The sequence below is a fragment of the Macaca thibetana genome, chromosome 12 (genome assembly GCF_024542745.1).
Source record: "Macaca thibetana thibetana isolate TM-01 chromosome 12, ASM2454274v1, whole genome shotgun sequence".
Classification (NCBI taxonomy): Eukaryota; Metazoa; Chordata; class Mammalia; order Primates; family Cercopithecidae; genus Macaca; species Macaca thibetana.
The window spans coordinates 108,353,234-108,367,023 of record NC_065589.1 but is presented as its reverse complement, the minus strand read 5'-3'; the positions used below and the strand labels follow the sequence as shown (position 1 = coordinate 108,367,023).

At 40.8% G+C, this 13,790-nt stretch overlaps 2 protein-coding genes across 2 annotated transcripts in view; one reads left to right on the top strand and one right to left on the bottom strand.

The window, feature by feature from the left end:
* The window catches only part of RAB3GAP1 (RAB3 GTPase activating protein catalytic subunit 1), a 1,043,110-nt gene that overhangs the window by 865,469 nt on the left and 163,851 nt on the right, over positions 1–13,790 (top strand). The window lies entirely within an intron of this gene.
* MAP3K19 (mitogen-activated protein kinase kinase kinase 19) overlaps positions 1–13,790 on the bottom strand; it is a 61,573-nt gene that overhangs the window by 38,663 nt on the left and 9,120 nt on the right. Inside the window, exon 3 of the mRNA XM_050751015.1 lies at positions 2,928–3,024. Coding sequence (XP_050606972.1) covers positions 2,928–3,024 — 97 coding nt within the window. The remainder of the gene's footprint in view (positions 1–2,927; positions 3,025–13,790) is intronic.

Here is a 13,790-nt window from a genome sequence, read left to right as displayed (position 1 = left end):
ATAAAAATAAATGAATGTGCATATCTGTCTGGATTGTGAGCATGGAGATTCAAAATATTTTGATGCCATCTTCACGTTTTGATGATTTCCTAAATTGTGAAGCTCAACACAGACTTAAAAAAAAAATAACAACTGTATTTCCAGCCTTCTGCGCTGTTAGATTCAGAAAGCTTACTTGAGAGACTGAAGTATGTGAGTTACATGAAAAAAGATAAGCTGTAGACACCCTGTGTGCTGATGGGGGTACCAGCAGAGGGAGGAGATTCTTACATTGATAGTGGGAGCGGCTCTTTGGTTATGGCAGAGGTGGCATGATTTGGGGGTCAGCAGCAGCCAGTTTTGAAATGCATTTATGGGAATTCTTCCTGACAATCCAATCTAGAGCCTTCCTGTTATGGACTGGATGTTTTGAATGCTTGTGTCCCCCACCGCAAATTCATACGTTGAAGTCCTAACCCCTAAGTGTGGCTTATTTGGAGACGGGGCCTCTAAGGAAGAAATGAAGGTTACATGAGGTGTCAAGGGTGGGGCCCTGATCCAGTTGGATTTGTGTCCTTCTAAGAAGAGAGCTCACTCACTTGTGCTCTGCCTGTGTGTGCACAGAGGAAAGACCACATGGGGACAGACCGCCATCTGCAACCAGGAAGAGAGCCCTCACCAGAAACCCATCCCTGCTAGAATCTTGATCTTGGACTTCCCATTCGTAAGAACTGTGAGAAAATAAATGTCTGCTGTTGAAGCCCCCCAGTCTATGGTATTTTGTTTTGGCAGCGTGAGTGAACCAAGAAAGTTCCTCTCCTCTAGTTTCTCAATGGTATATGAACTTCCTAATATCTTTCAAATTTCCCTTCCTTTTTAACCCAACCAAGCGTAGGTTCTTGTATACCTGCAACTACAAATCCTGGTGAATTTATACTGTATTAAAATATTTTTAAGCCCATTAGTTTTAGGGAATAGATTCTCTTGTTCATTCATGAAAAGAGTAAATTTATAGGCTCAGTTTCAAGTCTACAAGATTTGTGTCTGTTATGTTCTCAGAAAATAGTGTTTGTTTGTGTTTGTTTGTTTGTTTGTTTTGAGACTGAGTCTCACTCTGTCACCCAGGCTGGAGTGCAACGGCACGATCTCGGCTCACTGCCACCTCCGCCTCCCGGGTTCAAACGATTCTTCTGCCTCAGCCTCCCAAGTAGCTGGGATTACGGGTGCGTGCCACCATGCCCGGTTAATTTTGTGTTTTTAGTAGAGATGGGGTTTCACCATGTTGTCCAGGCTGGTCTTGAACTCCTGACCTCAGGTGATCCGCCCACCTTGGCCTCCCAAAGTGCTGGGATTACAGGCGCAAGCCACAGCACCCAGCCCATTTAAAGAGATTTAAACCAATATTTAAAATGAATATAATGCACAATAATATCCAAAACACTTTTATTTCAGAATTTGTGACTAGAAAGAGTAGCTAGCTCAACTGAAGTCTCTACCAACTGTGACATGAAATTTTATCAGGAAGAGAATTGCTCTTCCAAATTTGTAACTCAAGTTGTTAAAAGCTTAAAACTGAAATAACTTAGTGGAGATGCCTCATAAGTATTATGGCTCCCATATGAAAACTAAAAATATTGCAAATCAAGTTTAAAAGAATGACTAACATCCCAAATGGTGAGTTATCTCCAAATTGAGCAGAATAAATGAAATATTTAACCTCCTGGAAGGCGCTTGGGACACCACTAGGCTTCTAAGAGCTTGGCTTTGAAGTCTATGAAAGTCGAAGGAGGACTGCAAGGACCGTTCTGAAGGGTTTCAGGATTTATTTTCTTTCGTTAGCTCTTTCAGGCTTAATGGTGTTCACAATTTTAACGGTTACTAAATTACTCTCGGCCCTCGGCCTAGGGAGGGAAGATTCCAGTGGGCGTGAGCAAGGCAGGCGGCTGCCCAGGAGAGGGCACCATCGCACCACCTCCCGGGAGACGCTACTCGGGAGCGCTGCAGCCTTCTGGGAGGTGCAAAGGGATGAAAAAAACGAGCATCAAAGAGGGCGGCTTCCCTGGAGTGTTAGAAATAGAAACCAGAAAATTGCCCGGGAGAAACTGCAGCAGTTCAAATAAACATTTACTTTAAGAAGGTTATGGATAGATGACAGACAAATGGGATAGCCGTGGCAACTATGTTCTGAGGAGAGGATCTGCAAATACTTTGTGGTCTGTTAAGTGCAAGGGCACTTACGGTCTGACAGGATAACATGTTTGAAATGGGTGGTGTTCTGGAAGATTCCAGACTTATGGCCTTGTAAATAAAAAACCGAGACTTGGGGACTTTCATGCCTTGTTCATTCCCCCACCTTCCCCTCAGGGACAACAACTGATGGAGACATGTGTGGCTCTGGAAGGGAACCGATCACTGAAGCTGCTGGAAGATTCTGAGAGGAAGAAAATGGGGAAGGGATGTTATCAGACAAAAAGGAAGGGACAGGGAACGGCTTGGCTGAGCTGGAGTGAGGTGGAATGAAAGAGCCAGAGAGCATTGTCTATTCTGGACAGTCAAGTTGCCTAGACCCACTGATTCAGATGTGGACCAAAAGGTAGTATCATGAGTGGTTTTCTTCTTCTTTGGGCTTCTTCTGTGTTTTCAAACTTATTTATTATTATTTTTTAAACTTTTATTGCAGGAGTTAAGCTCAGGGGTACAAGTGCAGGTTTGTTCCATAGGTAAATGTATATCATGGGGTTTGTTGTACAGATTATTTCATCACCCAGGTATTTAGCCTAGTACCCATTAGTTATTTTCCTGATCCTCTCCCTCCTCCACTCCCTCCACCCTCCGATAGGCCCCAGTGTGTTTTGTTCAAACTTCTACAATGAGCGCTTCTGAAATTGAAGGGAAGCCCATATGATCATGTTATCTTTGTAAACACATTAAGGACTGAAGCCCGATACCTTCTGTCCTGGGTTGCCAGTCCTGTCTACCACCACTGGGATCTTCTTCTTCACTAACCGGTGTGGAATGACTGCAGTCACCATCTTGGTCGAACTCCTGCAATATCATAAAATTCAAAACTCAGTAATTAGTTATTCAATGTACCAATTTGTTGGCAGAATGAATGTTGATTTTTCTAGGCTAAAGATTCACACCGTGGATTTCTTTTAAATTGGATAAAGTATTTAGGAATAAAATAATAAGAAAGTATCTGCCCTTGGAGCACTAGGCTCAGACAGTCATGGATGTGATTAATTGCATAATCAAAAATGAAGAGCAAAGCTCAAATCACATTGACACATAGAAATTCAGTGTTTTATACTTTATCGTCTCAGTGCCCAGGCTGCTAAGCTGCCCCAAATTCCATCCGGGTGGGTAAGTGGAAAGAATCCTTTGGCCACAGTCACAGTGAACAACCCCAAAGGAACGTGATCTTTTCCATAATGCCTCCCTGGGGCATCATTTACAAATAGCAAGAATGGAAATCCCTGCTCCTTGTGGAAGCTACAGATATAACCCTAGACTGAAAGGAGGCAGCAAAGCTGATTAAAGTCTTCCCTATGATGGCGTTCTGATCTAAATCATGGTGCACAACACCTCTTAAACTTCCTTTTCACTCTCCGGAAAATAATCATTATAGTTGAAAACCAACTTGATTTACGGAAAGTACTCCAAACATTTTAAAGAAATGTTTTCTTAGAATTCATTGTTTTTGATAGTTTCCTTCATTACAAGTTATAGCTGCTGATTTTGTGCCTTTAAATTTCTAGAACCATGATAGACCCAAGTAGTAGTTAAAACATCCCATCACAACCCAAATGTTACAACTAGCTGTCTGGTTTCTATGATCTAGGTGGCCTACCTATTTAAGGGGACTGTTGGACAAGAAGTCTTTGCCCTAAGTGCACAAGCCTGTCATCTGAAATGTCAGAGAAGTGGCGAGTCACAAAAATTCTCTGAGAGCTCATTTATTAATTCCCAAGAGAGCTAGGAAATTTCTTGCTTTTCTCTCCTTGTTCATTTTAATTGTTGTAGCAAATAATAAAAGTTGGCCAGGCACGGTGGCTCACTCCTGTAATCCCAGCACTTTGGGAGGCTGAGGCAGGTGGATCGCTTGAGCTCAGGAGTTCGAGACCAGCCTGGGCAACATGGCGAAACCCTGTCTCTACTGAAAATACAAAAATTAGCTGGACGTGATGGCACACACCTGTTGTCCCAGCTACTTGGCAGGCTGAGGCAGGAGGATGGCTTGAACCCAGGAGGTCGAGGTCATGGTGAGCTAGGGTCATGCCACTGCACTCCAGCCTGGGTGACAGAGTGAGACCCTGTCAAAAGAAAGAAAAGAAAAGAAAAGAGAGAGAGAGAAAAAAAAAAGAAAAGTAGAAGAAAAGATAAAGGAAGTAAAAGTAAAACCCGGCCAGGTGTGGTGGGTCACACCTGTAATCCTGGCACTTTGGGAGGCCCAGATGGGTGGCTTGCTTGAGACCAGCCTGGACAACATGGTGAAGCCCCATCGCTACAAAAAATACAAAAATTAGCCAGGCATGGTGGCACGTGCCCGTAGTCCCAACTACTCGGGAGGCTGAGGTGCGAGGATCATTTGAGCCATAGGAGGTTGAGGCTGCAGTGAGCCATGATTGCACCACTGCACTCCAGCCTGGGCAACCGAGTGAGACCCTGTCTCAAAAAAAAAAAAAAAAAAAAAAAAAAATCCAGAGATAAAACCCTCCATTTATACAGTCATTAAAAATATTTTAGGTATTCAATCATAACAACTTAGTTGTCATACCTTACTTGTATTCAGTAGTTTATACTTAAACATTGTTTTTTAATGTTTAATTTTTATGGGGACATAGGTATATATATTTATGGGGTACAGGAGATATTTTGATATAGGCATGCAATGCATAATAATGACAGGGTAAATGGGGTATCACACATCAAGCATTTATCCTTTGTGTTACAAATGATTCAATTATACTCTTTTAGTTATTTTTAAATGTACAATTAAATTATTACTGACTATAGTCACCCTGTTGTGCTATCAAATACTAGGTCTTATTCTTTCTTTTCCTTTTCTTTTTCTTTTTGTTCTCTCATTGGGTTGATTATTCATTCTTTCTAGCTATTTTTTTTTTGTACCTATTAACCATCCCCCTTCCTGCCTACTCCCCACTACACCCTTATTAATACTTTCTAAAGCATTTTCTATCTCCTGGCAAAAGTCAGGTGCCCTATCTCAGACTATCCTGGTTTTCAGTGGCAGATGGGTTCACTCGGCTCCTAGGCTGTTGTCAATTTCACTGCTTATTCTTCTCTGTATTTCAAAAATTCTACCATCATCTGGCAAATTCCTCCTCCTTCCTATCAAATCGCAAAGGGGGATCTATTCTTCCTAGAACATATGAAAATACAAAAAAGTATTTTTTAAAGCAAGATTTTAAAAAATCACCTATAACCTGACAACCAAAGAGCAAACACTGTTAACATAGAAATCATATTTTCTTCGTGTTTCTCCTAAGTATTTAAAAATATACTTGCATCATATAATTTTTGTATCTGACTTTTTCACTTAAGCATACACTCATAAGCAATTTACTAAGTAAATGTCATTTTAATGGAATTTAAGATTTCTTTCCTTCAACAAATATCAGAGGGTCATAATAGTACTTTTTTTTTTTTTGAGATGGAGTCTTGCTCTGTTGCCCAGGCTGGAGTGCAGTGGTGTGACCTCAGCTCACTGTAACCTCCACCTCCCGGGTTCAAGTGATTCTCCTGCCTCAGCCTCTTGAGTAGCTGGGACTACAGGCACCTGCCACCACACCCGGCTAATTTTTGTATTTTTAGTAGAGACGAGGTTTCATCATGCTGGCCAGGCTGGTCTCAAACTCCTGACCTTGTGATCTGCCTGCCTCAGCCTCCTAAAGTGCTGGGATTACAGGTGTGAGCCACTGCGCTCGGCCAATAGTACTTCTTTTTTTTTTTTTTTTTTTTTTTTTTTTGAGACGGAGTCTTGCTCTGTCGCCCAGGCTGGAGTGCAGTGGCGCGATCTCGGCTCACTGCAAGCTCCGCCTCCCGGGTTCACGCCATTCTCCTGCCTCAGCCTCCCGAGTAGCTGGGACTACAGGCGCCCACAACCGCGCCCGGCTAATTTTTTTGTATTTTTAGTAGAGACGGGGTTTCACCGTGGTCTCGATCTCCTGACCTTGTGATCCGCCCGCCTCGGCCTCCCAAAGTGCTGGGATTACAGGCGTGAGCCACCGCGCCCGGCCAATAGTACTTCTTTAATAAGCCCCATTAGTCTTACAATGTAAGTCCCATGATGCCTAGTAGGTCGTTTTAAATTCTTCATTTTTACACATAGTGTTATTAAATATTTGCAACTAACACACCAATTTTGCATTATTTCTTTAGAGTAGATCCGTAGATATGGAATTATTGATCCAAAGACTATGAAAAAGTTGGCTTTTTGTACATATATTGCCTTAAAAGTTTATCCCTATTTAAAATCCACCAGCAGTGTATGAATGTGCTACATCACATCTTCTCCCTTATCATCATTGCTTTTCATTTAATGAATTAATTATTGTTTTCCCTTCTTTTCACAGGTGTTTATATGATGATGATTATTATTTTGAGGCAATGTCTCACTCTGTCACCCAGGCTGGAATTCAGTGGCACTATCATGGCTCACTGCAGCCTCGAACTCCTGGGCTCAGGTGATCCTCCCACCTCAGCCTCCTGAGTAGCTGGAACTACAAGTATGTACCACCATGCCCTGCCCCTTTTCATTTTAATTTTTATTTTTTGAGACAGAGTCTCTGTTGCCCAGGCTGGAGTGCTATGGTGCAATCTCGGCTCACTGCAAACTCCACCTTCCGGGTTCAAGTGATTCTCTTGCCTTAGCCTCCCAAGTAGCTGGGGTTACAGGTGCCTGCCACCATGCCTGGCTTTTTTTTTTTTTTTTTTTTTATTTTTAGTAGAGATGGGTTTCACTCTGTTGACCAGGCTGGTCTTGATCTCCTGATCTCAGGTGATCCACCTCCCTCTGCCTCCCAAAGTGCTGGGATTACAGTCACCTGCCACCACGTTTGGCCGACTTTTCATTTTATTATATTTAATGTAATATATGGAATTGATCTTCTTCTTATTGTTTGAATGTGAATACTTTGATTAATAGAAAAGTTGGAGATAGTTTTAGATGTTTATGGGTCATTTGAATTTTTCTTTTTTAGTATTATATATAGTTTTTGTGTAGATCCTTAGTTTAGAACACTCTAAGAGACCTCAAAACACATTTCTAGGAAGAGACCTCAAAACATATTTCTACCATTTCATCTAATTACAGTGATCCAATGAAATTTTTATGCTAAGCTTTGGGAAAACAGCAGCCTTCATTTGGAAGTGTTAGACATACAACTGTTTCTCACATCAAGTTTCCATGTTGATTACAGAGCTGTGGTCAATCTCAACTATTCAGTTCATTTGTCAGTTGGTCCTGTGGGAAAAGTTGGAAGCCGGCAGTGTGGTCGTACCCACCTACAAAATGCATAATGATGACTAGCATTTACATATATAGTGACAGACACTGTTCTATATGCCTTACACATATTAACCCATTTATGCCGGAGGTTGCACATTTTCTTGTGTGAAAAATCAGACAATGGCGATGACCTTGAGCAGTGGGATATAAATAACCCCCACAAACTCAGCATTCCAGTAATGGAACACTAGGCATAAATGGGTTAACTAATTTAATCCTCACAACTCTAAAGTTAGGATCTGTTATCTTCATTTTATACCTGAGGCCCAGAAAAGTTAAGTAGCTTACACGAGGTCACACAGCTAGCCAGTGGCAAAGCCAGAATTCACACCCAGACTCTGAAATCTGGGTCCAGAGCTTATAACCACTCTGTGATCTTGTTAGCATGAAAAGTTTGAAACAATGAATTTCAACAAGAACCAGAAAAAAAAAAATTAATGAGCAAAATAAAGGGGAAGGATACTCAAACCTAATTGATAAGTTTTGCATAGAAAAAATAATAATAAAAGATGTGTGATATCTATAAGTACCTGACAAAAAATTATGCCCTGGAATAAACTGAAAAACCATCAGTATCACAGTCAAAAAGGATGTAGGGAATGAGATCTACTTTGAAGGTGATCATGGAAGTGAAGACTCAAACAGAAACAGCTCAGAATTTTCTAACTTATTTTATAATGCTAAACAGGAATGACTTTAAGATGTGCTTGGGTGCCACAAGGAGGAGAATTGAAATAGTGTCACCTACGAGGGAGTAAAAGAGACAAAACACCAGAATAGCAAATCCCAAGCATAGATGGATTTCATAAACCATTGACAACACCACGGGAGCTGATAGATGGATGAGAAATAGAGCATCGCATTCTAGCCTTCAGACAACAGCGTACCAAACATACAGATGGTAAAGGCATGATAGAAATCAGCCGTAATTAGATTTTTTTATTTTTATATTTTAGAGACATGGGATCTCGCTCTGTCGCCAAGGCTCGAATGCAGTGGCACAATTTTAGTTCACTGCAGCCTCGAACTCCTGGGTTCAAGTGATTCTCCCACCACAGCCTCCAGGAAGTAACTGGAACTACAGGTACATGCCACCATAACCAGCTAATTCTTTAACTTTTTGTAGAGACAAAGTCTTATTATGTTGCCCAGGAGTGTCTCGAATGCCTGGACTCAAGGGATCATCCCACTTCAGCCTCACATGTGCTGAGATTACAGGCATGAGCCACCACGTCCAGCCTACGATAAAATTTTGAAAGAAGATTCTCCTCAGATGAAAAAAGATGACTGAGCGAGTCTATAACGAGCCTCTCTGGAGCTGTCCTGCAGGCAAGGCCGCTGCTTATATTTGTAAACTATAAAAACCTATTTCAGACAACCAAAAAGAAAACCAAGCTTTCATTTAAAGAAAACAGTGAAAGGGATTTAAACCCCAGTTAAACCACTAGGGAAGAAAAGGCAAATACAGTACTGAAAAAAAGTCCATTTCTCGCTCAAAAAGGAGTTTAAACTTTATTTCAGCTACAATAAGAAAAAACACCTAGTGAAAGTTTTTTTAAAAATATTTAAAGTTGCCTTAAAAAATGTACTGATAGGGCACGGTGGCTCACACCTGTAATGCCAGCACTTTAGGAGACAGCAGTGGGAGAATCTCTTCAGACCAGAAGTTTGATGTTGCTTATTTGTTTTTTAGAAACAGACTCTCGCTCTGTCATCCTGGCTGGAGTGCAGTAGTGTGATCATAGTTCACTGTAACTTTGAAGTCCTGGGCTTGAGTGATCCTTTTGCCTCAGCCTCCCAAGTAGTTGGGGCTACAGGTGCATGCCACCACACCTGGCTAAGGCCAGGAGTTTGAGACCAGCCTGGGCAACATAATGAGACCCTGTCTCTACGAAAAATTTTTTAAACATTTATTTCAATGTATTAATATGAAGTGATATAGTTAGTCCTTTTAAAAAGAAAGTTGCTTAAATAGACCATAAAAAATAAAAGTATGTTTTTGTTTATCAATATCTTTTGCATGACATCTCAAAGATTTGTCTCTAGGTATTTTATTTTTTATTGATTCTACATTTTATTGATTACTACATAATGTTAGTAACCAAATATAATGCAATCTTCAATATTGTGACAAAACCTAGCAAATTTCTCAGTCTCAGCACTGCTGACATTCAAGACCAGGTAATTCTTGGCTGTGGGGGCTGTCCTGTGCCTGGTAGGACGTTTAGGAGCATCCCTGGCTTGTACTCACTAGATGCCAGCTGCATTCTCCCCCAGTGATGATACTGAAATGTCTGCAAACATTGTCAAATGACCCCCTAGGGTGGGAAGGGTGGGGGCTGGGAATCACTCCCTTGCTGGGAACCAGGGTACTAAATTCTACTTCGGTAGGAAGCAGACTAAACTACTTATAAAAGTTAAAAATGCAGAAAGTTAAAATATTCAAATAGGATTTAAAAAGGAACGTTTCTATGGTAGCTCATCCTACCCCATGTCCCAGAGAGGTCTTGATTTAACCATTTCTTTATTTTTAATTTTCACTTAATTTTTATCAAAATTAAACTGCACATTAAAAAAAATCAAGTAAGGCCGGGCGCGGTGGCTCAAGCCTGTAATCCCAGCACTTTGGGAGGCCGAGACGGGCGGATCACGAGGTCAGAAGATCGAGACCATCCTGGCTAACACGGTGAAACCCCTTCTCTACTAAAAATACAAAAAAATAAGCCGGGCGAAGTGACGGGCGCCTGTAGTCCCAGCTGCTCGGGAGGCTGAGGCAGGAGAATTGCGCGAACCCGGGAGGCAGAGCTTGCAGTGAGCAGAGATCTGGCCACTGCACTCCAGCCTGGGCGACAGAGTGAGACTCCGTCTCAAAAAAAAAAAAAAAAAAAAAAATCAAATAATGGTAAAAGACTTATACCAAGAAAAACAGTCACCCTTTTCCTCAGAGGCAACCACTTCCAAACTTTCAGCTGTTTCTTTTGGTATTTTCTTCCGTATTTCTGCATAGTTATCATGCTGTCTCTTGACTCATCAAAGTGAGGCATCCTCTATTGACTTATTACGGTAGTTAATAATTTAATGTTCTTATGCCCTGCCTCCATCCTCCCAATACATTTACCTTCTTTGTTGTTAAATCAATAGTCAATGGCTAATTATGATTATGAGGCTATTGTACTATGTAGTAGTACAATTGTACTGTAGTATGATTATGCTTTCTTTCTTGTATAACTATATTTTTTTCCTGAACAAACCCCCAAACCCTTGTTTGTTTGTTTGTTTAAATAGACCTTACTTTTAGGGCAGTTTTAAGTTCACAGAGAAACTAAAAGGAAGGTATAGGCCGAGTGCAGTGGCTCCCGCCTGTAACCCTAACACTTTGGGAGGCAGAGGTGGGTGGATCACCTAAGGTCAAGGATTTGAGACCAGCCTGTCCAACATGGTGAAACCCTGTCTCTACTAAAAATACAAAGATTAGCCAGATGTGGTGGAGCATGCCTGTAATCCCAGCTACTCGGGGGGCTGAGGCAGGAGAATCACTTGAATCCAGGAGGTGAAGGTTGCAATGAGCCAAGATCGTGCTCCAGCCTGGGTGACAGAGTGAGACTCCATCTCAAAAAAAAAAAAAGAGGAAGGTATACAGATTTCCCATATACTCCCTGCTCCCACACATGCACAGCCTCACCCAGAGTGGTACATTTGTTACAGTTGTCCATAGTTAACATTAAGATTCACTCCTGGTGTTGTACATTCTATGGATTTGAACAAATGTATAATGACCTGTATCCACCATTAGAATCATACAGAGTAGTTTCAGTGCCCTAAAAATCTTCTTTACTCTGCCTATTCATCCTTCCTTCCCCTCATTCCTTATTTTTTTTAAATTTCTAGTTGGTTTATTTTATTTACTCTCTTACGTCTTTTTATTAAATGCCTACATCTTCCCAACCTACAATGGTCTCTCCACTTGATGAAATTTATCAGACAATATATCTGTTCTGTTTCCCTCCTCTGTCCTGCTCCCTGCCCCCATCCCAATCCCCCAATCATCTGAGCTCTTTGTTTTCTAGACTTGCTACATAGCTGAAGTCCTGGTCCTGCCTTCTTCATTATACCAATGATTCCCTCCTCTCTCTTGATCCCCTGAGTCATAGATCCTATTTTTTCCTCTTTCTTTATTTACTTTCTCAATTTAATAGAGCACTTAGTAGCTTCCTTAAAAGGTGTATCAGAAGTAAGATGTTTGAGATTTCTGTGTCTGAAAAAATGTCTTTATTCAACTCTAATGCTTAACTGAGAGTTTGTTTGGGCATAGAATCCTAGTTTGAAAACCATCTTCAGCTGGGCCAGTGGTTCACACCTGTAATCCCAACACTTTGGGAAGCCGAGGTGGGCAGATCACTTCAGGGCAGGAGTTTGAGATCAACCTGGACAACATGGTGAAACCCCATCTCTACAAAAAAACGCAAAACTTATCTGAGCACAGTGGAGCACGCCTGTAGTCCCAGCTACTTAGGAGGCTGAGGTGGGAGGATTGCTGGAGCCTGGGAGGCAGAGGTTGCAGTAAGCTGTGATCGTGCCACTGGCCACTGCATCCCAGCCTAGGTGACAGGGTGAGACCCTGTCCCCAAAAAAGAATAAAAGAAAAGAAAAAAAAAAAAGCTATGTTGTCCAGGCTGGTCTCAAACTCCTGGGCTCAAGTGATCCTCCCATCTCAGCCTCCTGAGTAGCTGGGACCACAGGTGCAGGTGTCCACAGCTATGCCTGGCTGAAAACCATATTCTTTTTTGTGTGTGTCAGATATTTGAAGACATTCCCTACTCCACCCCTTTTCCATTACTTTTGATTTTAGTATAGCATACATTCAGAAAAGTTCACTTACCATATGTGTATAGATTAATGTTAATAAACCAAACACATTTATGTATCCAGGACCCAGATCAAATAAAAGAACACTACCAATATCCCCAAAGAACGCTCTCATGCAAGTGCTATTTTGAATTCTAACACCATAGATTTGTTATTCCTCCTTTTGTTTTTATATAAATAGACCCATATAGGATTTAATTTATGTCTGGCTTCTTTTGCTCAACAATGTATTTGTGAGATTCATCTGTATTGTTGCGTGTAATTTTAGATCATTCATTCTCATTCTTATTTATGTGTAGTTTTACACTATGTGAATATATCAAAATTTATGTATCCTTTTTATTCTTGATAGGCACTTAAGTAGTTTCCATTTGGGGGCTATTATAATAATGCTGCTATGATCATTATAAGATGTAGCTTATGGTAAACATATGATGCATTTCTGTTAGGTATGTGCTTAGGAGCAGAACTGCTGGATTATGGAGTATGCATATATTTCTCTTTAACAGACACTAAAAGACAGCTTTCTAAATTATTCTAACATTTCATTCTCCCAGCAGGAGTGCATGAGAGTTCTGGTTGCTCTATATCCTTGTCAACTCTTGATATTTCCCAACTTCTAAAATTGTAATCATTCTGTGGATGTGCAGTGTTATCACATTGTAGTTTAAAATTACATTTATCCAATGACTGAAAGCTCAGCATCTTTTAATATATTTTATTGCCCATTTAGACATCTGTTTTTGCTAAGTGTCTGATCAAGTTTTTGCCCACTTTCTATTAGCTATCTGTTCCTAATTTGTGGGAGTTTTAAAATTTTTTCTGAATTCAGGTCCTTTGTCAAATACATACATTGTAAGTATCTTTTCTCACTTTATGAGTTGCTTATTATTATCTTCATGATGTCTTTAGATAAAAAGAAATGCTTCATTTAATATAGTCCATTTAATTAACTTTTCTTTTATGGCAAGCATTTTGTATGTGTTTTGTTGTAAAAATTGTTGCCAGCTCCAAGGTCACAAAGATTTTATCTTACATTTTCTTTCAAAAGCGTTAGTGTGGTCAGGCACAATGGCTCACATCTATAATGCCAGCACTTTGGGAGGATGAGGCAGGGACATTGTTTGAAGCCAGTAGTTCAAGAACAGCCTGGGCAACAAAACAAGACCCCATCTCTACCAATAACAAATTTTTAAAAATTAGCCAGGAATGGTGGCATGTGTCTGTAGTCCCAGCTACTCAGGAGGCTGAAGCAGGAGTTTTGCTTGGGCCCAGGAATACTAGACTGCAGTGAGCTGTTATGTTTCACATTTTAAATTCCAATGAATGTGGAATTGATTTTGTGTATGGTGTGAGGTAGGGGTCAACATACGTATTGTTTTCTGTATGGCTATCTATGCAACCCAGAACCATG